The 26620-nt window shown below is 40.4% G+C and overlaps 1 protein-coding gene across 5 annotated transcripts in view; it reads right to left on the bottom strand.

The window, feature by feature from the left end:
- Positions 1–297: 297 nt before the first annotated feature.
- Positions 298–26620, bottom strand: part of SLC24A3 (solute carrier family 24 member 3) — a 221458-nt gene continuing 195135 nt past the window's right edge. For 4 of the 5 annotated variants that reach the window (XM_061587765.1, XM_061587745.1, XM_061587770.1 and 1 more), the window contains exons 15-17: positions 21364–21476; positions 4721–4786; positions 299–4362 (exon numbers count right to left, since the gene is read on the bottom strand). In XM_061587765.1, the coding sequence (XP_061443749.1) occupies positions 4213–4362; positions 4721–4786; positions 21364–21476 (329 nt within the window). In that variant the 3' untranslated portion in view covers positions 299–4212. Of the gene's footprint in view, positions 4363–4720; positions 4787–21363; positions 21477–26620 lie in introns of all 5 variants that reach the window. The other variant, XM_061587741.1, reaches the window with a different exon arrangement.

Below are 26620 nucleotides of genomic sequence, written 5' to 3'. Positions count from 1 at the left end.
TTTTTGTGCACAGGGAATTCTGTTGTGTCTGCCTTGATATGCAGTGATTCCATGGCTGTAGCTGTTAGCAAGGCCATTCAATGTTACTTTAAAAACACATTTTATACCAAACCTGCTCAAGTCTGCTTCAGAAGATTATTCCATTAATTTTAGTTTGGAAACAAACAAAACATGCTCATCAAGGAAACATCTCCAGTCCAAACTGAACCTGTTATGTTGTGGTTACTTTGGGCAAAAAAATAACAAAAATATCAAGAGACTGTTGACAGAAGCATATTCCATAAATTATGAAAATGAAACTGTATTAATAGTTTTGGCTCAGCCTTATTTACAATCCACTCATTTGAGCAGGACTTATGCATGAGTAACAGTCTCCAGATTGTCCCCTAAATGATACAATCCACCATATGCCAAGTGGTAACTCACTATAATGTGTATGCTACCACCAGCTGGTAATCTGTACAATCCTACCAAGTATTGAGAATTTTATCACACTTCAGCTCAATATGGAGAAGCAGAAAGAATGTTAAAATTATCTTCGCCACTTGGGAGTACAATACACATAATCAGTGTTATCAAGTTGTTACATATACATCATAGTAAGCTACCACTTGATAGTTGGTCACCTATATTCATCTAGTGTTCTGAATACTGTATTGTCAAGATGCAGTAGGGATGCAAGTCTTTCTAAAACCTAGCAATAAGGAACAATTAACACCATCCAATTGGTATGTTCAGAATGTGGGTTGAATGGATCCCTGTAGAGCTGAACATGCGTTGTGTGAATACATCAACATGCTTCAGCTAGCAATTCAAATCTACATAGACTTTACTACCATAAAGTGAATCAAAACTGAGTGATGCAGGGTGAAGCAATCTCTCATTCAGATACACACACATTTCACCATGCACTGAATTCTGGCTGGATCCACACTGTCAAGGATTCCACATTGTCATGGGGTGAGGGTAGGACTCAACCTAGAAAGCTACCTGGGGCTGTATGCACTCAAGCCTTAGAATCCTCTTCAGACCCAACAGGAAATATTGTTATGCAGCCTCAGACCTTGCAATTAGCTCATTGTAAGAAGCCTCTGGATTGTCCAGGACTGATATAAAAGACTAGGGAGTCTGGCCTTCAGTACTATTGTCTGATCTATAGAGCAGAACCTTCTCCTTATTGCACATCAGGCTCCAACTTCAGCTCCTGCAACTGACCTCAGAGATGTTGAACTGGAGCATACACACTCCAGGTCTGAATTTAGGAATGGTCACTCAAGGTCCTTTCCTGGACCTGACATGCAATATGCATCCTCCCCAACTTTAATCAAATTGGCTCAGACTGGCTTTCATAATGCACATCTGTTGCGCTGGTAATGGACATTCAATGCTACAGAGCTCCTATAGTATTTGATTCCCTCCAACATGAAAGGTCCCTTTGATGCAGTTAATACTGTGTTGTACCACAGGGTAGATAAAGGCTATTTCATAGAAATAAATCCAACTGGCTCCACTGGAGCTGCCCTACAAATACTTGAAAGAGACCCTGCTTTAGTAGATCCTGATGTGAACTGGTTGTCCAAATACAATCTATTGTACAATCAAGGAAGGTGTAATTAATTATATTAAAAATGTAAATGTATTTCTGGGTGCTAAAATACTTGATTAAAGGAAGTATGCCGAATGGCCTCTATTATTTATTTAATTAAAACACCACTGAGAAGGAATTACAAAGATGACAAAAGCAAAGCTTTTCAAACTGTGCTGTAGAGAATCCTGGGGATCCTCAGATGCTTATCAGGAGTACAAATTCCATCTCCATTACTGATGTTCCCCTGCAACTTACAGCTGCTGGGAAGTGTTGGGTCTATTCTAGGCAGCACTGCCTCTTGAAGGCCTGACTAGTTCCTCATATGAAGAGAGTGTGCATCTTAGAACATGTCCCAGAATCCAAAATCCTCTGCAGCACACATAGTTCCCATGGCAGATGCTCAGGGGTTCATCAACAGATAAGCTAATGTGGATTCCCACCACTACCACCTAAGGTAGACATTGGAAAACCACTGGTCTAAAGCAATGGGATTATCTCATGATAGATGTCAGAATGTTAGTCATAAACTAGTATAAGACTGTACAGCTTGAACAATTGTTTGACACAGAACTGCAAACACCAAAAAGTATGTGTGTGTTTGTCAAAGAGAGAGAGATGGGGGTGGAGGGGAAATGAATCAACTCCTCTATTCTCTATCAAAGTATAGCATTTATTCTACCAGGCTGGCCACTGATGAGCCATGTATGAGGCTACAAGGAACAAGGAAAATTTCAACAACTACTAGGGACTCAGTGTCATCATAAGAGAAAGCAATTTGCTAGGATAAAGGGAGATTGCAAATTAGAAAATATTATTTCACACTATCTTCCCAAGGAAATTCATTTTAAAATAATCAAGTGTAAAAGTGAAAATCAGTGGGTAGATAGGTTTTTACTCCTTAACTTGCTTTTATCCCCAACACTTCAGGATTGCTGTTTCTCTGTTAATAATGACCTTTGTTGGTAACATAGACAAAACATACCTCAAACACAGGCCTAGCAGGAAAACTATGAAACTATTACGGTGATGTGTGTCTCTACCAAGGGGCAACGCATTTGCAATATGAACAGAGTGCAGTATTGCACTAAAGACAGTAGGGTCAATACAAAGTTGAATGGCAAATCTTTCACAACCAGCTCAGCTACTAAATATGCAGTTTCTGAAGTGCCATTCTCACCCTCACCCCCTCAAAGAGGACATAGAAAAAATTCTAAACAGTTTTGTATCAGGTAGAAGACAGAATTCACTAGGAAGGGCTCCTGAAATGGGGCTTGCACAGGTGAACTTCCCAGTGGATTGTGCCAGACACATCTGTAAGAGAAAAAAACCTACCCAGTTCCAGTGTATCCTTTGCAGATATGGGAAATGATAACATCAGCAATTTGTGCAAAATATGCCTTTCAGAAACCAGTGTCTACAACTAACGTTTTAAAAATTGTGTGCCATGTGCTTATGTTCCCCTCTCAATTAATAAGGTAACTTTACACACCCTTTCCCCACTTCCCAGTCTCCAGTACACTGAGACCAGCTAGATAATCCAGTAGCTGGAGTTCTGATGTGCACCCAGACTACTTTGGTTCAAACCTTAGCTCAGCCACGAACTTCTCATTGACTTTTGGCACATCATTGTCTCTCAGCCTCAGTTCTACCATTTGAAAGAAATTCCTTATGGGAATATGAGTGACTTACCTCACAGAATTCTCATCTGGACAAAGAAGGTAAGGGTTGTAAAGCACTTTTCAATCTAAAAGTGCAACAGAAACTAGAAATATTGAGAAATCACAAAAAGGTCAGTCCAGGCTTTTTCTGACCTTGCATTTCAGATTACTGACAGTTAAAAACCAGGACTCCACCTTGTTAGCCTTCCAGAGTTGGTAGACCTAAAACTATTGCTTGGAAATACAACAAACAACTTAGCAATCAAATTCTGATACTAAGAATAAAACAGTAGCAATGTTCAGCTCTATACTGTGCATTCAGTTAGGGTTCCTCTCAAATTCCTTTGAGTGATGCATCACTTCCTGTACCATCTCCATGTTTTCTTTAAAAAGTACAAGGTCCATTCCTATTAACAAGTACCTGGAACTCAGCTCCCAGAGCGCCATTTACGACTTCTGGATCATCCATATGAATCTGAGCACTCAGAAAGGTAAGGAAGCTGCAAGAGAGCTTGTCTAGGGAAAAACAGAATAAAATAGATTCCTTCTATTTTCCTCAAAAAGCACCCAACACAATGTACCCTCTTCTTTGTATCCTAGCTATAGTCTCAGTTCATAAATTAGATTAGTCTTCAAATAAGTTAAAAATGAAGAAACTGTAGCAGTTCAGTTTCTCTGGCTCAGTGCCAGGTCGACGTTAGTTCACGTAGACTACAAGTCACTGTTCAGGGTATCTGAGTTTGTAGATCTTCACATCAATGCAGGAGGTTTCCAGGTTTGTGCCTGTATGCGTGAAGGAGTGGCTTAGAAAGAGACTAAACCAAAACAGGAAGAGGACCCAGTGAACAGTAAGGAAGTGTACTTCATGGCCTTCATGGGGGCACCTGCACTGCTTAGAGATGCCGACCATGTTTCATATTGCACAGGTACAGAAGAAAATTGCCTCTCAGCAGTCCGTCCACATGATCAGTGATCTCTGCACATAGGCAAATTCACAAAAGTGAAAACATTAAATTCTGTCATAATGGAGAAACACAAGAAGACGCCATACAGGGAAAGGCAGACGCACCCCAGCTTCTTATCCAGCTTCCATTTGTTCAAGTGAACACCGAACACCTACAAATAGACAAGGAGAAATGTTTTCCTAGAGGCACATAAAAAGTTTGCACACGGACATAGAGCTGACCTACGTCTATCTAAGGACCAGCTTGAACCTTTTTCTCTCCACCAACTCCCTCCTAGAAATCATTCATCACTTTGTATAGTCACCATTTGGTCCAAACAAACAGACCTTCTGGGCGATAAAGGTTTTCAACAGATGCTTCCTATGAATCACCCATTACATTTATCATAGTGCATGCTATGTTCCACAAGTGTACCAAATTTTATACATGCCAAAGCAAATGGGGGTAAAGTTTTATTTCACCATTTGTCACTGTCTTAAAAGTTCAGAAGAAAAGGATGATATACTTACAGTAACAAAAACTGATGCCAGCAGCAAGCCCACAGAATAGATAAGTCCTCGGCTGTTCAATCGAATCTGAAAAGTTAATAAGAACATCAGAAGAACCTGCTGGATCAGGCCCGTGGCCCATCTAGTCCAGCATCCTGTTCTCACAGTGGCCAACCAGGTGCCTGGGGGAAGCCCGCAAGCAGGACCTGAGTGCAAGAACACTCACCCCTCCTGCGGCTACTGGCAACTGGTTTTCAGAAGCATGCTGCCTCTGACTAGGGTGGCAGAGCACAGCCATCACGGCTAGTAGCCATTGAAAGCCTTATCATCCATAATCTGCCTTATTTTAAATCTTCTTTTAAAGCCATCCACGCTGGTGGCCATCACTGCCTTTTGAGGGAGCAAATTCCACAGTTTAACTATGTGCTGCGTGAAGAAATACTTTCTTTTGTCTGTCCTGAATCTTCCAACATTCAGCTTTATTGAATGTCCATGAGTTCTAGTGTTACCAGAGGGAGAGAGAAAAACTTTTCTCTATTCACTTTTTCCATGCCGTGCATGATTTCATACACTTCTATCATGTTGCCTCTGACTCACCTTTTCTTTAAACTAAAAAACCCCAAATGCTGCAACCTTTCCTCATAGGGGAGTCGCTCCATCCCCTTGGTCATTCTGGTAGCCCTTTTCTGAACCTTTTCCAGCTCTATAATATCCTTTTCGAGGTGAGGAGACCAGAACTGTACACAGTATTCCAAATGCGGCCACATCGTAGATTTATACAATGGCATCATGATATCAGCAATTTTATTTTCAATACAAATGAATTTGGTTTAAGAATTCTGTTACCACTTTGATTCTAACGAACTGCAGTTATAACCTCTACACAACAGAAAACTGTATTCTCAAAGCTATAAATAACTTATTGCATTTATAAGACCATTATGTCACATCCTTTTAGATCAAAGGGAATGTTGTATTCAGAGCATTGCTGCTGCCCTTTGATCCACATAATTTTGCAAGGGGGTGTCAAGAATAGCTAACTTTGGTCAAGCTGAAATGGATCAACCAGAGAGAATTCTGGGAGCCTGTGGTTCCCTAGGACTCCCTACTGGGGGAAATCCGGAGCTCAGTGTCAGACAGACAATTTGCAACCTATGCTGGTCTATGACCGTAATAAAGTTATTCATTCATTCATTCATTCATTCAATTTGCAACCTTGCAAGAAGATGCAACTGATCCATAGCTGTTATCCCTTATCGGCTTCCTGAGATTAGAAGTCAGGAAGAGGGGATGTTGTAGATCAGGACCCCTGGGTGATGCTGTCTAGCTCCCTTATCTTCAAAGACTTCAAAGGACTAGATCCCGGCAGGGGCGGAATATGTCTATTTGCTTTCCCCCCTCCTTGGTGACTGTTAAACTCCATAAAAAAGGAAGGATGATCTCTCAAGTTAGTTCCCTTTTTCCATCTACCTGGACTCGCTGAAGTGTGACAGAGAAAGCCGTTCGGGAACCAGGCAACTCTGCTGTAAGTATAGGAGCGCAACTTGGATATAGCTTTGTTGTTTTCTTTGTCTGTATTGAATATTTCTTTGTTATGCCAATGGACCTTGTGTAGCCCGCCTGAGGGTGATTAACTTTAAGAATCAAACTGTTGTTCTCTTTTGTATATACCATCTCATTTACTTTTAAATGAACTATCTTGTTATAAATGGTGTGTATTGGCTTGGAACTAAAGATTCTAAATCTAGTCCTTGATTGCTGAACGCTACTAGTTACCTTTACTAATGAGGGTAATCTCGTCAGTATTCACAAAGGCCTCTGAGACTCCTTCTCTCAGAGAAAGGAACCCGAAGGAAGGAGGGTGGTGGCAGTACTACTAATTAATTACTCCTGAAGGAGGGAACGTTTTTGCCTGGGAAGCAGAGACCCAAAGGAGTTGGGACTGTTCTCGGAAGCAAAGAACCCCCCTTGGGGTGCTGAGAGTAAGAGACCCCAGAGGGACAATTCTTTGACAGGGGGGATGTTTTATTTCTGTTTATATATATATTTATTTATACCTCACATTTCGACCTCTATCCTAACCTGTAAACTTGCTGCTTCTGTTTTATTCTACATTTCAGAAGAGTCCTGCTGGGTCAGACCAAACAGATTATCTAGTTTGTTTAGCGTTTGCCAGAGTGGTCACCCAAATGCCTCTTGGGAAGCCCACAAGCAGGGCACGAAAGTAAAAGCTCTTTCTCCAGTGATGCTCTCTGGAAACCTCCACAAAAACAAGCAAGAGAAAGGAAATGCCATCTTTCCCTGCAATGGATTATTCCAATTACTAAAGAAGCCCAAGGACAAACCTGTTTGTGCAGTGACTTCCATGTAGGAAACTATATTTCCGAACACCACAATAGTCTGGGAGCATAGATAGTCAGAATAAAGTAAACTACAAATGTTTTATTAGCCTAAAAGTTCATTCTTTCTAATTTAGTTAAGATAGCTACTGCCTTGCTGTATCTTGCCCAGAATTCCGTTTCCACCAATAGCCAGCCAGATGCCCTTGAAGAATTTGTACATGTAGCATGAAGATGACAGCCCCAGCTAAATGTTGTTTGTCTCCAGCATCTGGTAGTCAGGTTAACATGGAGGCTCCTTTTACCTATCACAGCTAATAGCCCTTGAAATACTGGTCCTCCATGAATCTACTTAATCCTTTTTTATATCTATCCAGCTGGAAATGCTCTCCATGTAATAACTTACCCCCATCACTGTGGCCATAACATGTGATGCAAAGCTATCATATCATTCTGATACCTGGAAAAGAGAGTTCTTGTACAAGATATGGGAGGCAGCTGACAGTGGAATGGGATGTCTTTACGCCAGAATGATTTGAAGGCTGGTGCTACACATTATGGCTTGTACTAGTGGACTCCATATGATCATTGTTAGGCACACACCAGCTCTAAGTCATCACATCTTCTAAGAGTACTTGCCAGATATCATAAGACAGAGGGTATTAGGCACCTGTTCGCTAAGTACGGAGTGGAATCTGTCCAGTTTCATGATACTGTATACAAAAGTAGACTTGGATTCTGCAGTTCTCTCTGTAAATATCTGCACTGCAAGAACTGTGCACCCCAAAATTTCCATATCTGTATTTTGAATTATAAATGGCATGACTAGTGTTGAGTGAGTGTGGATGAATCAATGGCATACGATCTTCATTATTTAATTTCCTTTCTGTTGCCAAGGCATACGATACAAATTTACCACCAGCCCTTCCTATTCTCTCCTGGGCAGAAATCCTTAGACTGGACCTAATTAAAATAATAAGATTCCTAAATCGACAGGTTGGCAATACCTTAATTAGGACCAACCAAAATGTCACTAAGTAATAAGCAAACTTTCAAGTTTTCCAGGCAAGGTATTACATAGAGCAGAGAGTGGGGAGATGGGGGTGAAACATAAATAAAAGTAAAAAATTTCCTGTTATCATAAACAAGCAATGGAACACTTCACATTTTTAAAAGTGGACACCTTAAAATGTAACATGTAAACGTGACCAACATATGTTTGCAAGCATGTGTATAATACAGAAACCCTCATGAGGGAGCCAGAATCAGCTCTTCAATGTAGTATTTGGTGACAAATTTAGGTTTGATGTTCTATAATGTGTGAAGCGATCCAAAGACAGAGAGTATTTTAAAATTATTCCTACACATTAATAATAATAGCATGAATATAATGCTTTTGAGTATTCAAAGTTTTTCATTTAAATGGGAAGATATATGTAAATGTAAATTTAATTTAATTTAATTTAATTTATGTACTTATCACAGAAACAAAAAAAATGTAAAGAAGACATTAGTAATGAAACAGCCCAAAAACTTGCAACACATTGGAAATAGACAAATGGACATGGATATGGAATAACATCCTCCAAAGATCGATCATTACATATTAAAAGAAAATCATTCTAAGATCCAGTAGCAATGGTATCTTACTCTACACAGGACCTCCAAAATATATTAAACAGCAATAGACGAATGCTGGAGATGTGTCAGTACTGAAACTGATTGTTTACACATATTCTGGAATTCTCAAAAATACAGATATATTGGATTACTACGCTAAATCAAATACACAAAATGACGGGGTATTTGTTACTGCACCATCCTTATGCTGTTAAATCATTTGAAGGATACAGTTTGAATATAGATTTGGAAATAGTCACGACTCTTTTAACAATGGCAAAAATTGAAATTGCAAAAAAATGGAAACAGCCTAAGCCACTTGTAGCTTTAGACTGGTTCAACAGGATATGGAATATTATCTAAAGGAAAAAAGAGGACTAGCAAATAAATATATAGAAAAGTGAATGTGGAACCAAAAATATTATAATCGAGTCTCTTTAATGAAGTCCCATTAAAATTTTTGTTCTGATTTGTCTAACCAACACAACTACCTAGTATGCATGTAAGAGCAGAGCTTGGAAAAGTTACTTTTTTGAACTACAACTCCCATCAGCCCAATCCAGTGGCTGGGGCTGATGGGAGTTGTAGTTCAAAAAAGTAACTTTTCCAAGCTCTGTAAGAGAACCAGACAAAATTCGGTAGCCATCACCATAGTCTGGAACAGATTTTCTAGACACCATCTTCCAAAATGGCTGCCAACAAATTATAACTGAACCGATTTCGACTCCTAGAACACTTACAGATGTCATTCTGGGGTCTAAATGTATGATTTTGGGGTCAAGGAATTCAATTATAAGGTTCTTAAATTCATATGGATGTTAGATTTTATGGTAAACAGGTTATGGTAAAATAACATGATGTCTACCCAAGTTTTTCTGGTTCTCTTATATGTACACTAGGTGGTTTTTGTTGGTTAGACAAACCAGAACAGAAATTTTTACAGGAGTTCAGTACAGGGACAGGATTATCATGAGAGTAAGTATCCTTATATATTATCTTAGTTAATATAGTAAATGTAATATTATGTGTGGCAAATATTTCCACTTCTAACCCAGCTGGAACTAGAGATAATGGAAAATTTAGAGCTAATATTCATAATTACCCTCAACCATATGGGGCACAATTAAATCTGATACACAGAGAATAGGCATCCCTTTGTCTATGTCTGAGAACCTCATCATCATGACACCTGATATGAACCAGAACAATTTTGGTGCCACACTAGAAAGTCTCAAGTCATAAAATCATAAACTTCAAGGAGAGGGAGAAATATTGTACGGAATGTAGGACTGGACCAAGATGAAGGAGGTGTGAATACCATAGCCTTCAAGCTGAGGGAGAAATATCAATAATTTAAGATAATTTAAAATATGCTGATGATACCATACTACTAGCAGAAACCAGTAATGAATTGAAAATGAATGCTGATGAAAGTTAAAGAAGAAAGCACAAAAGCAGGACTACAGCTGAACTGACAAAGACTAAAGTAAAGCAATCACAACATAAGATTTATGTATCTTTAAAGTTGACAATGAAGACATTGAACTTGTCAAGGATTATCAATACCTTGGCACAGTCATTAACCAAAATGGAGACAATAGTCAAGAAAGCAGAAGAAGACTAGGACTGGGGAGGATAGCTATGACAGAACTAGAAAAGGTCCTCAAATGCAAAGATGTATCACTGAACACTAAAGTCAGGATCATTCAGACCATGGTATTCCCAATCTCTATGTATGGATATGAAAGTTGGACAGTGAAAAAAGCGGGTAAGAGAAAAACCAACTCATTTGAAATGTGGTGTTGGAGGAGAGTTTTGTGCATACCATGGATTGCAAAAAAGACAAATAATTGGGTGTTAGAACGAATTAAACCAGAACTATCACTAGAAGCTAAAATGATGAAACTGAGGTTATCACACTTTGGACACATAATGAGAAGACATGATTCACTAGAAAAGACAATAATGCTGGGAAAACAGAAGGGAGTAGAAAAAGAGGAAGACCAAACAAGAGATGGATTGATTCCGTAAAGGAAGATCTGAACAGGGTGGTTTATAACAGATGCTACTGGAGGTCGATGACTCATAGTGTCGCCATAAGTCATGATCAACTTGAAGGCACATAACAACAACAAATTGTTAAGCGGTTCCACTTAATAGGACAATTGTTTGTATAAACAATTGAAAAACATTCCTGCACTGACAATTCCTTTGTATGTTCAGGTGCATACCAGATATCTTCCCATGTCTAAGAGATTTCATATGTTATTCTGCAGCTGAAATTTATTGTATTTCTTTCATGTATTCAGATATATTGAGGAATGTACCATCTTGTTATATTTTAGAATCATTAATTTTTCTCTGACAATTGCGATAAGCATTAATTAAGTTAAGAATGCTTCATTAATTTGTGATCTCCAAAGGAAAATTTAGTGTAAATATTCCTGCATTTCAGTATCAAGCAAGTCTTCCCCGAGAAGGCTCATACTTGGCTTGCTTGCCTAGATAGCCTTGAAGATTCAGGTAATTAAAGAGCAATTCTCACTCTGTATCAAATGGGTTGCATCAGTGTGTTATATCTATGCTATATATCAGAATTTTAGATCTGCTTTTATTTTCATTTCATATTGATTTTCTTTTATAATAAAGGAAATGTGTTAACTGATCTTATCTGTCTGAAGACTTGTTCCTGAATCCTAATTTTTCTGTATGCTAATTCTGTGTGGTGGGGGGCTAACTCTCTCCCCTTTTGCATAGCATCTGTCTCAGTGAGATCTAAAGGTTGCAGCTTAACTGTCAGGCCTCCAGCCTGCTACACAGACAGCACGCTTAGACTTCTGCCCTGAACAGAGCAAATCTGTTACACATGTATTTTATTTAATGCATTTGTTTCTTTCCTTTTTAGTTAACATATGTTGTATTTTCATTTTCATTTCAATAATAATAAAAAAGCATTTAACATAAATTACATTTGGTGCAAAACCCCACTCATCCAGGAAGCTCACTGGGTGACCTTTGGCCAGCCACTCTCTCTTGGCCTAGCCTAGGGGAAACCATGTTTGTTACCTTGCACTCCTTGGAGGAATCTTGGGATACACATGTAGCAGTGTTAACAACTATGTAAGGTAGGTTGGTAGGCAGACTATGACTTGAAAGAAGTGACTTGCCTAAGAATCCATTATGGGTCATGGCAGAGGACTTCCTAATTTGTTCTACAGTCTCTTACAGAGCAATCCTAAGGAAGGGATCTACCTCCACACCCTAAGCCTTGCCACCTCACACCAGTCAAAGCAAAGTGGGTGGGCAGGTGGGAGGTTTTTTCCTCTTTTCTCACTGTACATCAGGCCCCTCAGGAGATCCATAGGGCTTTGGATCCAGCAGGTCTAAAAACTATGACATCCCATCTGCAAAACACCCAATTCAGGAGGCTTCCTGCCTGCCACTACTGACAGGACAACCACCAGCAGGACCTTTCTGCACCCTAGGGTGCAGCTGGGGCATCCATCACAACAGAGCCTCAACTACCACTAGTGCTCCTCTCCACTAGTGGACGCTGGCAAAGAGTAATCTACCCTATGCACCATCCTAATCCCACCCCCAAACATCAACATTGCTGTTGTGCTCTTGTCAACTAAGCTACACCAGCATTCAGGTGTTACTTACTAGGCACCAGAGTGATTACAGGACAATATTGTCTATTATCATGGGTGCAGGATCCCTGTACCTTTAACAGCTTTGGAAAATATGGAATTTGGACAAGTGCAGCCAGTCATTCTAGTCTGCACAATCATTAAAGGTACAGGTGCCCTGCCCAACTTTGCTTTTAGTCACGCACAAGCAACACATGTGGGTATTTTTGTACTGGCTCCATTCGAGTACGCATATTATCTAAAGATATTAGCAACTGAAGATGAGGTGAGTTCACAACGTGCAGTTAGAAGAAAAGCAGGTGGAATAGCACATTTAGGCTAGTTTTTCAGATACAATATACAATAGTTTTTCAGAGTTGAAGGTAGCTTGAAAGAGGGATAGCTACTTGTGCTACGTAAACTCGCCTCACTTCTGCCTCTGGAAACAGGTCTGTCAAGCTTTTATATTGTTTCAAAGACCTGCCAAGCTGTTTGACCAGGGGTGGCAGGATGGCAAAAGAAATCTGTGGTGTACACTGTGTGGCAGGTGAAGACCTCAAAACCACTTTCAGCCCCCTGAGAAATTATTGCCTGTCCCCAGCTTTAATCAGCCGTACACTGAATTATTCTGTTAACTAGATTCCTGTCAGAGTTGTGTATTTATTTAGCAAGTCAAGTTATATGAAACGTAAGTGGGTTTTTTTGTCAGAGACATTTTAATAAAGGACATAATCTAATATTGGTTGTCTTGTTTTTGTTTTGGTTAGAGTACAAGAATATTTTTAATGGCAAACTGCCATTTCCTCTGAGGGCTCACAGCAGAACTAGCAAGGCACTGTTCTTCATCTAAAGGTGATGGGATGAGTTCCAGATCTTGGTTGTTCAGCTGGACTGACACATGTACAGAAAGAGGAGAGAAAAAGCATTCGTCTGTCGCCACAGAATAACTTGGAGGATAAAAGTTCATGCACGGCTAACAATGTGTCTCTTGTTTGTTCAACAGCTGGACTTTTTCCCTGCTTTGTAAAGTTGTCCTCAATCTAATAAGCAATTCAAATCAGAATTTTCTGCATTAGTAGCAATTTACTACATTGCTAGTTCAGTAAATAGTCCACATTGCACCAGCAGCCGATTGTCACCCTTTTTAAAGAAAACAGCACATTTATGGGAGAATTAGAGCATGTGGATGCAAAATAAAGTACTATTATTATTATTACTGCTGCTGCTGCTACTACTACTACTACTACACACTCTACAAAGATTCTAAAATTATCCAGAAAGAGGTCATGACTTAAGACACAAATCTTCAGCTAGTGGGTTGCCCATTAGTATCACACATTTTTTTAAAAAGTGTTCTTTTTAAGGAAAGGGGTAGGGGGCGGGGGGGGGAGGAAGAGAAAGAAAAGGCCAGGGGTGGGAGAATGTCAGACACATATGGTAACAAATGAAAAGTTGGTCTATATTAAGGGTTGGGGGTAAATGTGAGTTCTACATCTGAAATGGTTGAAGATTGCTAAGTTACTGAGAGGTGTCTTCTGTCTGATTGTCACATTTATGAAAAGAAGGTAGGAACACAAATTCAACTATAGCAAACTGTAAATAGAGAGGGTGCAGGACATGATCTTTATGGAAAAATATCTGATAGGTTATATTACATTTTAAGCTGCATCAGTTCTTGGGAAACAATTCCTCAACGCTTTAGGCCCAAACTAGATGTGATAACAGAGATGTGTGAATGCATTTCTGTTTTTTTGCAAATAGCAGTTGCAGGGAGCCCTATTCTCATAACCAGCCTAAAAGTTCAGGGGAGGCACCAAAAAAGTAGCAGGGCAGACAATTTTTTTGTGTAATAAATTTAATTATTTATTTTTTATAAAAGAATGTATTGGGCAAAAAAATGCGGGGCTCGCCCCTGCAGCCTATGAGCCTGGGAAATCCTGATACAGATCAAGACCATGATATGGGAGGACAGAAAGTAAGTATTTCCCATTGTATCATTTTTCTGCTGAGAACTGCCCCACCCACAAAGCTGTTTGCCCCAGCTGGAAAAATATACAGACATGGGGGGGGACAGTTTGAGGGATTTTCAGTGGGAAAACAACACAGGTAAATTCCTCCTCCCCTCTCTATGCCACAGTGCTGATTCAGATCCCCCAGCCCCAGAATTGCTATTTGTAAAGACAGTAGAAATGAATTCACATTTCCATTGTTGTATCTAGTTTGGTCTTCAGACTAATGTGTGAACTGTCACAGCTGAAATATATGACGTTTGAGCTGACAACACCTGATTTGAAAATTGTATCAGTAGCATTCAATCTGTCAGAGTTCATTCACATGTGCAAGCCACTGCTGGATATGGCTGTCATCAAGTGATGAAAAAAGTCCTGCCCAAGGAAAAATCAAGTTTATTAGACATGAAACTTCTTAGATTTCCCTACAGCAAAAACTAAATGGGAACAAAAATTCCAAGGCTGCCTGCCTCCACTATGCAAATGTCTCAGGGACAGAAGTGCTACTTGCAATTTTCCAGGAGGTGCGCAGAGGCAGCTTAGCAGCTCATCAGCTGCATTCCAGGGAGCCTGATAAAGAGTCTCCTGATTTCCACAGGCACAGTTGTACAGGGGAGGAAGTAAAGAAAGACTTAGCTCAGTCCTTCTTTAGAGCACATGTTTTGCAAGCAGAAGGACCAGGTTCAATCTCTGCATCTCTTGCTAAAAGGGTATCCGGTAACAAGTGAAAGTTAAGGCCTTTGTCTGAGCCCTGGGAGAGCCACTGCCAGACAGTGTAAACAATTCTGGAAGAAATGGACAAATAATCTGACCTGCTATAAGGCAGCTTCCTAAGGGACAAAACATTAAATAATATCCTGGTCAAATCCTCATTATTTAATTTACTCTTGTTATTGTGCTCATATGAGATGGGGGGCAGCATTTTAATTTCTACAAGGCAGCAATAAAACTTGAGCTACTTTGTTTCTCTGTACTCTTGCAGATGTCGGATCTGAAGTATTTTAAGTAAACAAAAAGGGCTAATTTCCCCAGGGAAGATTCACTGGAGAGAAATTCCCAGGGACAGTTGGCAAGATGGCTTTGTAGCTCTGGAATGCACTTTTTCAGGAAGCTCAGCTGCCCACAATGGATTTCACAGCTGCATTTCCTGGAACAGAGACAAGATTTCACCAGGCAAAAAAATTTGTTGGCACATTTCTAATAGAACTAACAAATAAAGAGACAATTCCCCTTGGGTTCAGGTGTCAGTAAGGTGAACTTGACATGCCTCTGTTGTGCCACGTTGCAGGCAGAGGCAGAAGAATTAAACACAGTAGCTCAAACTATAGTTGAAAAATCCATGAGGAAGCAGGACTGTGCACACTAACATGGAAATATAGGAATAAAATAACACAGAAGGAACTCCCCCTGCTGGATATAATAACATACTCACTGCCTAGGTTACACACTGGTCACCACTTAACTGCTTCCCTTTCTGTATACTACTGAGAGACAATGAGGACCTGGCTGGGCTGGAGTTGCAAGAAAGCAACACACTCTGACCAGCCATTACCAGCCATGTTTTCAGACTGTGCCTCCTTGGAGTTTGATCAGGAAATGACAAATGAAGGATGATGGAAAAGTTCTCTCCTATGTCTTGTAATGGGGGAGTTCTTTTAGGTTTCCGTTCCCATAAGACCACCAGCATTCTCAGATTACGGAGATCATCAGTACTGAGCACTCAGCACATGGTGGAGGAAAGAACATGCCCTTGCCTATCTACTATGCACTTATAACACAGAGCACTCTATACAAGAAACTCTAATCTTTCCCCTCTTTTGCTGAGGGTGTGTATGTAGAATCTCGCATACAGAGATCTCTGGGTGCAGCTCCCATCTCAAACATGACATTATGTGCATTCTGTTGGGGAGGAGGTCATCTTCGCTTGTCCACCAGGTGAAGAGTGGCACCAGCTTTGGAAATAGCCCAAAATAGTGAAAGCTGGAAGGTATTTCATTGAACTCTTGGTATGGAAGAGTCTGGACTCTTGTGCTATCTGAAAAATTAACTAGTTTGGTTAAAAAGTCTCAGGGAATGTCAGACACAGATAGTTTTCTTAAAGTTTCCCTTTATTGAATATGTGAATGGTCCTAGGTGACAGAGGAGACCGCCCCTCACACATGGTCTGCTCTGGAGGGATGATAATGATTTCACTGCAATTCTTGTACATCTGCTCTTCTAGACGTTTGTACTCCTGTTTTTTTTTTTTACATATGCTATATAATTTGGAATCTGTACTGTTTTGTATGATTTTTCTTCTTGTTTCTCGATTCTTGTTTTTGGAAAAGTAATAATTAAAAAAAAAAAAGAGTGGCACCAGCCCAGTGAGCACATGAGCCAGGTCTAAGAGGCATCTTCCATTTATTAAAATAATATCTCATACCTACACATTTCAGTATCTCTGTTGCTCTCGGAGCCTCCCCTGGTGTCCCACTTACACTGAAAACATCAATGAAACAGCAACAGTTTCTACAATGGAAAAACCAAAACATAGAAAGAACAGTAGACTCCATTTTCCACTTCTGCTGTGGTATTAGGAGAAAGTGAGGAACTGCTGCCAAAGCCAAAAGCAATGTTGATGCAGGTTCCATATAAGTAATAGCATTCCTTATCACCACAAATGCAGTGGTATTTCTGATAATCTCCACTAGCAATTACTGTGGATGTATGATTGATTCAATAATTACAACGCAGTAGGTGGTATTCAACGCTAGTCCTACTCAAAGGAGACCCACTGAAATTAATGGGCATGACTAACTTAGGTTCATTAATTTTACTAGATCTTCTCTGAGTAGGACTTAATTGAACACAACTCAGAATCTCTGTTGGAGTGAACAGTTGGAAACAACAATCTTGTACTCTATCCATTTATGACTGGTCTTACCCTAGGGAGAAAATTTTAGACTGCAAATAGTTGTCATCGTGTAGGATTTGGGCCACTCTGCCTTCTTTTTCATTGAACACAATTGCTTCCTGATGTCACACTTAACATCAAGGCACATATGCATCTGTACCTCAATGTAAATTGCTTGTGCTCTTACACAGTCATCCTATCCTGTAGTCAATATATGCTGGTGCCACACCTGCTTCTTCCAATTCAAGGGGAAAGGGCCTTGTGTGGGTTGGGGTGTGGGAAAGGCCGAGTGCAGTGAAGCAGAGGAGAAGTGGGGCAAGGAAGGTCAAAATGTGTCAGAAAGAAACCTGGTTCTCCTGCATTGCTTAACGGTAATCTGCAGTTTAGCAGGTCTCCTGCTTACTCAGATCAGCAATGCAAACAAAACTGACCTAGAAAATTTAATAACAGTCAGGGATTATCACTTGACTTGCTCTGGCTTATTGCTGAAAGGAGATTCCGTGGCTGGTACAACTGGTCTTCCTGCAGTTTCCTCTTTGGGGCTGAATCCCTAGCCAACATCTCAATTCCAGTCATCAGCTCAAGACCCACTCTGGACTCACATTCTGACAGAGATGTGGCAGAATTGAAAGAGAAGTCAGGCCTGTGACAAGGACTGTATGGGCTCACACATCACAGCTGTTATTCCAGTATTGATCTAATCACACACAATGGAGAAATGCATTAGAATTATAACCCCTCAGAATCCTTGGAGGATCCTTTAATTTGTTCATTAATTTACTTATTGTGGCACAACAGTGTGTCCTAGTTTGGAATTACTGAAGATGGAATAGTTGGGAGATACCCTCACCACATTGAAGTTCCAAGATAAAGAAATGGGGTCCATGCGAGAGAAAGAGGGGGAAAGAGGTGGTGGCTGAATCCAGGGGAGAACTGCAGAGTGGAGCAGCAGGAGTTGGCTGTGGAAGTGGCAAGAGGCTCTGTCCTGTCAGCAGCCAACCTGAGAGGAGGGGTACTCAAGATATTGTGACCTGAAACACTCTCCCAGTCAGGTGTAGAAGCTATAGCCTGCTCAGGAACAAAGGTCTACTTGTATGGATGAAAATTGGGGGTGGAACAAAAAACTAATGCAACTTGGAGAGCTGCCAATAAGATGGAGGAGAGGAGTTGTAAGCAGTAGTAGTAGCAGCAGCAGCAGCATGAGCGTTCCCTTGCTTGACTGCCTCCTCCTGAGACTTTGGGCGACTAGTTGGGGTGGTCAGAAAGGAGAGTCTAAGGGTAGTGGTAGCCCTAGGGTTTGGGGGAACTTGCGCAAGAGTAATTTGGGGGGCCCTCAAAGGCATGAAAGTAATTAAGGGATCAAATTTCTCTTAATTCTATACATGAAGCTGTAATGGAGGTACAGATAAATGTATCACTGTAATCAGTTTTTATTACTTATTTATTATTTAATTGGTATCCCACCCTTCCTCCCAGCAGGAGCCCAGGGCAGCAAACAAAGCACTAAAAACACTTTAAAACATTACAGCTCAAATGAAGAACATTACTTAATATATTATATCAACACTGCACGGTAAATACTTGAATAGAAGTAATAAACAAAAAGAAACAAGCCATTACTACCATCGGCAATGCTCTTACGTAAACAGAAATACATACATACACACACACACCACACAAACCTAAAAAAGCGTATTGTATGATATCACAGCAGAAGGGACATACGGCGAATTGGTGATAGCCAGTTCACTGATAAATGATGGTATAGTGATTAATCATTTAAGAGTCAATTCTCTAGTACCCTATTTAATGAAATAAACTTTTTCAAGTCTTCTTGGAAGCAATATCCTCAATCAAATCACTGTAATCCAAATCTCTCCCAGTTTTATATTCAACTGAAACGAGTGCTAATCTTACTAGGCATTCTTGTGTCACAGAAGAGCGCAGAGAATCTTTTTATCAATTTCAATTTTGAAAATGATTTCTCACCAGGCTCAACCGTTACAGGTGAAGTTCTACACATAAATAGAGGCAAATGTCTTCAATATGACACTTATAAATAAATAGGCCACTAACACTGTGCAGTTTTCTTGATTATATAACTGATTATATAACCTTAAAAACCCCATCTTGATCTCAGTCAGCAACTCTGTTGAATCAATGAGTCCTTCAAGATGCAAAGATACATCTTTGCAGCCCTTTTCAAGGTCATCACCTTTCATTTTAGCAAAAGATTTAACGTCAAATATGAATCCATACTTGTCTTTAAACTGCATCATTTGCTTAAATCTGTCATCTAGGTGAGGATTTGTTTTATCCATCATAACATTAAAGAATTCTATGCAAAAATTGTCTTGTGGATCAAGAATGAAGTCCTCTGGTATTTCATCTAGGGAAAGTCTGCCTTTCTTTCTCACATCCTGCTCTGGGAATGTTATCTCTACTGATATCCACTACCGATGTGGATGGGCCTGCCTTAAGGGGGGAACGGCCTTCTACCTCAGTTTTTGTGGGGAGGGACTTGAAGTGCAATGCTACTGAGTTAAAGACCAGGCAGGCTGAGACTGACTGACTATAAAGGAGGTAGGCAGGATTTTGTACAGGATTTTGAGACCCCCCCTAAAATGTGGGGCTCTCAGCAATTGCCCACTTTGACACCCCCAAGCCACCACTGCTCAGGATCCCTTCCGTGGGCGGGGGTCAGCACATGCTGTATTACTGCTAACATTCTCTCCTGTCATTTTTACCCTTCTGTGGTCATGTGGTTTCACACAATTACCAAAGAGCACTCAGAGTCCCTCAGTGGCTTTAACATACACTTCTAAGCATTACATATTTAAAGGCTTCACTATCAATTGTACTCTCTCAGCTAAACATGATGAAAAGTTTCAGGTATCCCCTTTGGTATTATGGTCTTCCTTAACACATTCCATTAGATGTGAAATGAATTGACATTCAGGGGAGTTCTGCTTCATAGGATTCATTCTATTTTATTTATTTTTACTTATTTCTGAAACATATATCTTGTCCATCATAAAATGATCTCAGGGTGGGTAGCAACATACCAAAACTACATCAAAATAAAATCAATTAAAATTACAGCAAACAATCAGTTTATAAAACCTAGTATACACCACTCTTCAACTGTCATAATATCTAGACCCAAGCTGTTTAATCAAAAAGCCTGGTGAAAAGAAATGTTTCACCTGACACTGAAAACTAGCCAGTGTCAATGCCAGTGGGGAAAGAATGTTCCACAGCCTGGATGCTACCACCAAAAAGGCCCTATTGCAAGTCTGGAAGTCCAGACCTCATAGGATGATGGTATAATAAATCGGTATCTAATGACACCTAAGTGTCTCTAAATAAGGAAATACTGATTGGTACTATTTGGAAAACTTTTCAAGAGAGGAGATTCCTTCAGTTCATAAGCAACTTTGAACTGTGCTTATAGCTGTTTGTTCACTTACTGACTACATTTATATATCTGCTTTCTGCCAAATCCTCTAGGCAATTTATAATTTAAAATATGGTTTACAATCTAAAACATGATACAGAAGGGGGGGAAAGGCTCATGGAGGGAAGAGAGAAATAAGCAAATTCAAATACATAATGAAGTTGCATAATGACCAGGTAGAATGATCATTGCAGGAGACAGTTCTGAGAAAGGAGGAGCCAAATGTCAGATGGTTTTAGGAAGGCCAACAGAGGGGGCTTCATTTTCTCATTCCTCCTTCAGCTATTGGTGAACCATCATAAAAAGAAATAACTGGCATGGGGAAGGCAAGCCAGACTGGGACCATGGTGTATGTGGGGAGAAGGATTTAACCCTTTGCCCCTGCAATAATCTGGATCTGAATCTGAATTAACCCTTTGCCTCTGCTATAATCCAGATCTGAATGGGAACTTTCCTCCTAGCGCAAATAGCAGGTGCAAGGGTGCCCAATTCCAACTGGGACTGTGGTCATGGCAAAGGGTTGAAGTCAACCGCTCACCGCACCATGGTTCTGATCTAGTTTGAACGCCCTGCACTGCCTATCCTAGCAGAAAATAAGTAATAATTTCCTGGGAATCCCCAGGTATGCATCAATCAAAGGCAACTGTAGCAATGTGTAAAGGGACTAAAACGAAATGTATGTCTAAGAAAGATAAGTTCAGGTAATATAGGACTTACATAGGAGCCATAATTTACTGCTAGAGTCTGTAGAGACCATGGAAGGCCCAGGCCAATTAGAATGTCAAAAACATTGCTTCCAATGGAGTTTGATACAGCCATGTCACCCATTCCTGAAAAAACAAGAAATTATTATTATTATTATTATTATTATTATTATTATTATTATTATTATTATTAAAAAACATAATTATTATAGAGGGGACTCCATTATCCTAACTGTGTTTGCTTGTATCCGAGGGCTTGCTCACATCTGAGCATTATTTAGCTGTTAATCCACATTTTCCCCACACCTGCATGTATTTGAATTTGTATATGAGGAGCTACATTGGCCTTTCCCATTCATATCAATAGGCATTCCCTTTTGTGTTTGTGCCCGCCTTCTAATTTGATTTTGTTATGCCAGTTAAGTACCAAAAGGGCATACATGCATACGCACCTTGTTTTTTTTAAAAAATCCCTACCCAAGAAGCGTGCAAAAGCACACAGTCAGGCAATTGTAAATGTACTTGTGTAGTTTTCTGGTTTTGTGCAAATCTGTGTGATCAAAAGAAATATATATAGCTATGCAGGAAACTCCAAAATAGAAAAAAAAATGAAAGCAATTGTAAATTCTCAGTACACGCTTTTCAGATTGCCGCAATATCTGGTGTAAAATTTTTTAGTGTGGTTTGCTTGTGCAGTGTTTTGGTTTTGTGCAAATCTGAGGGATCACAAGAAAGACGTCGAAGGCCCTTCTCCGGGTTCCAACGCATAGGGAGGCCCGGAGAGCAATAACTAGAGCTAGGGCCTTCTCAGTGGTGGCCCCTGAATTATGGAACGCCCTCCCTGACGAGATACGCCTGGTGCCTTCTTTGTTATCTTTTTGGTGCCAGGTAAAGACCTACCTCTTTGCCCAGGCATTTTAAATTTAATTTTCATTTATTTTAATTTTAATCTTTTGTCTTAATTTTGTTTTTAAAAATGTTTTCTATTGTATTGTACTCATACCTACATGTATTTTAATCTGTTTTTACCCTGTTGTACACCGCCCTGAGAGCTTGTTGCTATAGGGCAGTCTAAAAATGTAATAAAATAAAATAAATAAATAAAATAAAATATTTCTATAATCTGTGCTTCTCCATTCAGGAGCATGCTAAGAATTACTGGGGGATGGGGGGGAAAATGAAAGCATTAAGAAAGTAGTGGGAAAGGGAAGTAGCAGAAACCGATGACTGATCCACCAGCCTCCAAACACTGAAAATATTTTTTGTCTGCGTTCCAAAGTGGAGCAGTTTGTAGCCCAATTTTCTTCAATTAAATTGGATTATCCTTGTATTGGGTAAACCTGAATTTACAGGAGGAAAGCATCAGGACTGGTGTTGTTTGAAGGTAATGTCACGTTAACTACACAAATTAAACAAGAACGCAAACAGCTGGAAACCCACAGTAAACTCTGGTGTGGACAAACCCTCCGGTGCAAGTATCTCTTTTTGCAAAGTTGTGAAACCTCTCTTATTCTACTTGTCCCATTTCTTCCAGTACTCTATTAAATGTTTGTTAGTTCAAACAACAATGGTTCAGCATTGATCCTTGTAATATTCACATAAGGGTCAGCAGTTATCCACACGATAATGGCCAGAATTTTGGCTCTTCGTTCACACAAATTTTGTGGACAACACACAACAAAACATTCCACACTGGTCCAATTTACTCACTTAAACTTAATGGTTTAACATCCACCATTGTTTCAGGACTATTTCAACAGGAGTGTATGTGAGGGTTACGCTGAAGTTTGTGCATCACTTTCACTTACTTAAACTGAACCTAATCTGTATCTTTGTTGTCCGTATATTCCATTGAGAAAGCGCACTACCAAGTAGCATCTGAACAGCCTCCTAACTGCAAGTACCTGTTCTATAATTACAGCATTTGTTGTTCATTTACCTTAAAGCACAGATTATGGCTCTTTTTGAAAAACCTTCGATATCCATGTTGTAAGAACATAAGAACATAAGAAGAGCCTGCTGGATCAGGCCAGTGGCCCATCTAGTCCAGCATCCTGTTCTCACAGTGGCCAACCAGGTGCCTGGGGGAAGCCCGCAAGCAGGACCCGAGTGCAAGAACACTCTCCCCTCCTGAGGCTTCCGGCAACTGGTTTTCAGAAGCATGCTGCCTCAGCCTAGGGTGGCACAGCACAGCCATCATGGCTAGTAGCCATTGATAGCCCTGTCCTCCATGAATTTGTCTAATCTTCTTTTAAAGCCATCCAAGCTGGTGGCCATTACTGCATCTTGTGGGAGCAAATTCCATAGTTTAACTATGCGCTGAGTAAAGAAGTACTTCCTTTTGTCTGTCCTGAATCTTCCAACATTCAGCTTCTTTGAATGTCCACGAGTTCTAGTATTATGAGAGAGGGAGAAGAACTTTTCTCTATCCACTTTCTCAATGCCATGCATAATTTTATACACTTCTATCATGTCTCCTCTGACCCGCCTTTTCTCTAAACTAAAAAGCCCCAAATGCTGCAACCTTTCCTCGTAAGGGAGTCGCTCCATCCCCTTGATCATTCTGGTTGCCCTCTTCTGAACCTTTTCCAACTCTATAATATCCTTTTTGAGATGAGGCGACCAGAACTGTACACAGTATTCCAAATGCGGCCGCACCATAGATTTATACAACGGCATTATGATATCGGCTGTTTTATTTTCAATACCTTTCCTAATTATCGCTAGCATGGAATTTGCCTTTTTCACAGCTGCCACACACTGGGTCGACATTTTCATCGTGCTGTCCACTACAACCCCGAGGTCTCTCTCCTGGTCGGTCACCGCCAGTTCAGACCCCATGAGCGTATATGTGAAATTCAGATTTTTTGCTCCAATATGCATAATTTTACACTTGTTTATATTGAATTGCATTTGCCATTTTTCCGCCCATTCACTCAGTTTGGAGAGATCTTTTTGGAGCTCTTCACAATCCCTTTTTGTTTTAACAACCCTGAACAATTTAGTGTCGTCAGCAAACTTGGCCACTTCACTGCTCACTCCTAATTCTAGGTCATTAATGAACAAGTTGAAAAGTACAGGTCCCAATACCGATCCTTGAGGGACTCCACTTTCTACAGCCCTCCATTGGGAGAACTGTCCATTTATTCCTACTCTCTGCTTTCTGCTTCTTAACCAATTCCTTATCCACAAGAGGACCTCTCCTCTTATGCCATGACTGCTAAGCTTCCTCAGAAGCCTTTGGTGAGGTACCTTGTCAAACGCTTTTTGAAAGTCTAAGTACACTATGTCCACTGGATCACCTCTATCTATATGCTTGTTGACACTCTCAAAGAATTCTAGTAGGTTACTGAGACAGGACTTTCCCTTGCAGAAGCCATGCTGGCTCTGCTTCAGCAAGGCTTGTTCTTCTATGTGCTTAGTTAATCTAGCTTTAATAATACTTTCTACCAGTTTTCCAGGGACAGAAGTTAAGCTAACTGGCCTGTAATTTCCGGGATCCCCTCTGGATCCCTTTTTGAAGATTGGCGTTACATTTGCCACTTTCCAGTCCTCAGGCACGGAGGAGGACCCGAGGGAAAAGTTACATATTTTAGTTAGCAGATCAGCAATATCACATTTGAGTTCTTTGAGAACTCTCGGGTGGATGCCATCCGGGCCCGGTGATTTGTCAGTTTTTATATTGTCCATTAAGCCTAGAACGTCCTCTCTCGTTACCACTATTTGTCTCAGTTCCTCAGAATCCCTTCCTGCAAATGTTAGTTCAGGTTCAGGGATCTGCCCTGTATCTTCCACTGTGAAGACAGATGCAAAGAATTCATTTAGCTTCTCTGCAATCTCCTTATCGTTCTTTAGTACACCTTTGACTCCCTTATCATCCAAGGGTCCAATCGCCTCCCTAGATGGTCTCCTGCTTTGAATGTATTTATAGAATTTTTTCTTGTTGGTTTTTATGTTCTTAGCAATGTGCTCCTCAAATTCTTTTTTAGCATCCCTTATTGTCTTCTTGCATTTCTTTTGCCAGAGTTTGTGTTCTTTTTTATTTTCTTCATTCGGACAAGACTTCCATTTTCTGAAGACTTTTTGCCTCTAAGAGCTTCCTTGACTTTGCTCGTTAACCATGCTGGCATCTTCTTGGCCCTGGTGGTACCTTTTCTGATCTGCGGTATGCACTCCAGTTGAGCTTCTAATACAGTGTTTTTAAACAACTTCCAAGCATTTTCGAGTGATGTGGCCCTCTGGACTTTGTTTTTCAGCTTTCTTTTTACCAATCCCCTCATTTTTGTGAAGTTTCCTCTTTTGAAGTCAAATGTGACCATGTTGGATTTTCTTGGCAATTGGCCATTTACATGTATGTTTAATTTAATAGCACTGTGGTCACTGCTCCCAATCGGTTCAACAACACTTACATCTCGCACCAGGTCCCGGTCTCCACTGAGGATTAAGTCCAGGGTTGCCATCCCTCTGGTCGGTTCCATGACCAACTGGTCTAGGGAATAGTCATTTAGAATATCTAGAAACTTTGCTTCTTTGTCATGACTGGAACACATATGCTGCCAGTCTATGTCCGGGTAGTTGAAGTCACCCATTACTACCACATTTCCTAGTTTGGATGCTTCCTCAATTTCATATCTCATCTCAAGGTCTCCCTGAGCATTTTGATCAGGGGGACGATAGATCGTTCCCAGTATTAAGTCCCTCCTGGGGCATGGTATCACCACCCACAACGATTCTGTGGAGGAGTCCGCCCGTTTTGGGGTTTCCAGCTTGCTGGATTCAATGCCTTCTTTCACGTATAGAGCGACTCCGCCACCAATACGTCCTTCCCTGTCCTTCCGATATAGTTTATATCCAGGGATAACCGTATCCCACTGGTTTTCTCCATTCCACCAGGTCTCCGTTATGCTCACTATATCAATGCTCTCCTCTAAGACCAAGCACTCCAGTTCTCCCATCTTGGTTCGGAGGCTCCTAGCATTAGCGTACAGGCACTTGTAAGCAGTGTCTCTCTTCAAGTGTCTTTGGCACTTGTGGTTTGGCCTGTGGTAATTTTGCTCTTCTGAATTTATATCCTGTGCCCCTGCTCTCACAATGCCTACTTCTAGGCCTACCCCTTTTAAAATTTCATCATTTGTTTGGTTTTTATCCCAGGGGGGAGGTTTATTCCGAACCGGAACTTTCTCAGCTCCTGTCGGGTTTCCCCCCTTAGTCAGTTTAAAAGCTGCTCTGCTACCTTTTTAATTTTAAGTGCCAGCAGTCTGGTTCCATTC

Source organism: Rhineura floridana, chromosome 1 (genome assembly GCF_030035675.1).
Source record: "Rhineura floridana isolate rRhiFlo1 chromosome 1, rRhiFlo1.hap2, whole genome shotgun sequence".
NCBI classification, from domain to species: domain Eukaryota; kingdom Metazoa; phylum Chordata; class Lepidosauria; order Squamata; family Rhineuridae; genus Rhineura; species Rhineura floridana.
This window is presented reverse-complemented; position numbering and strand designations above follow the sequence as displayed.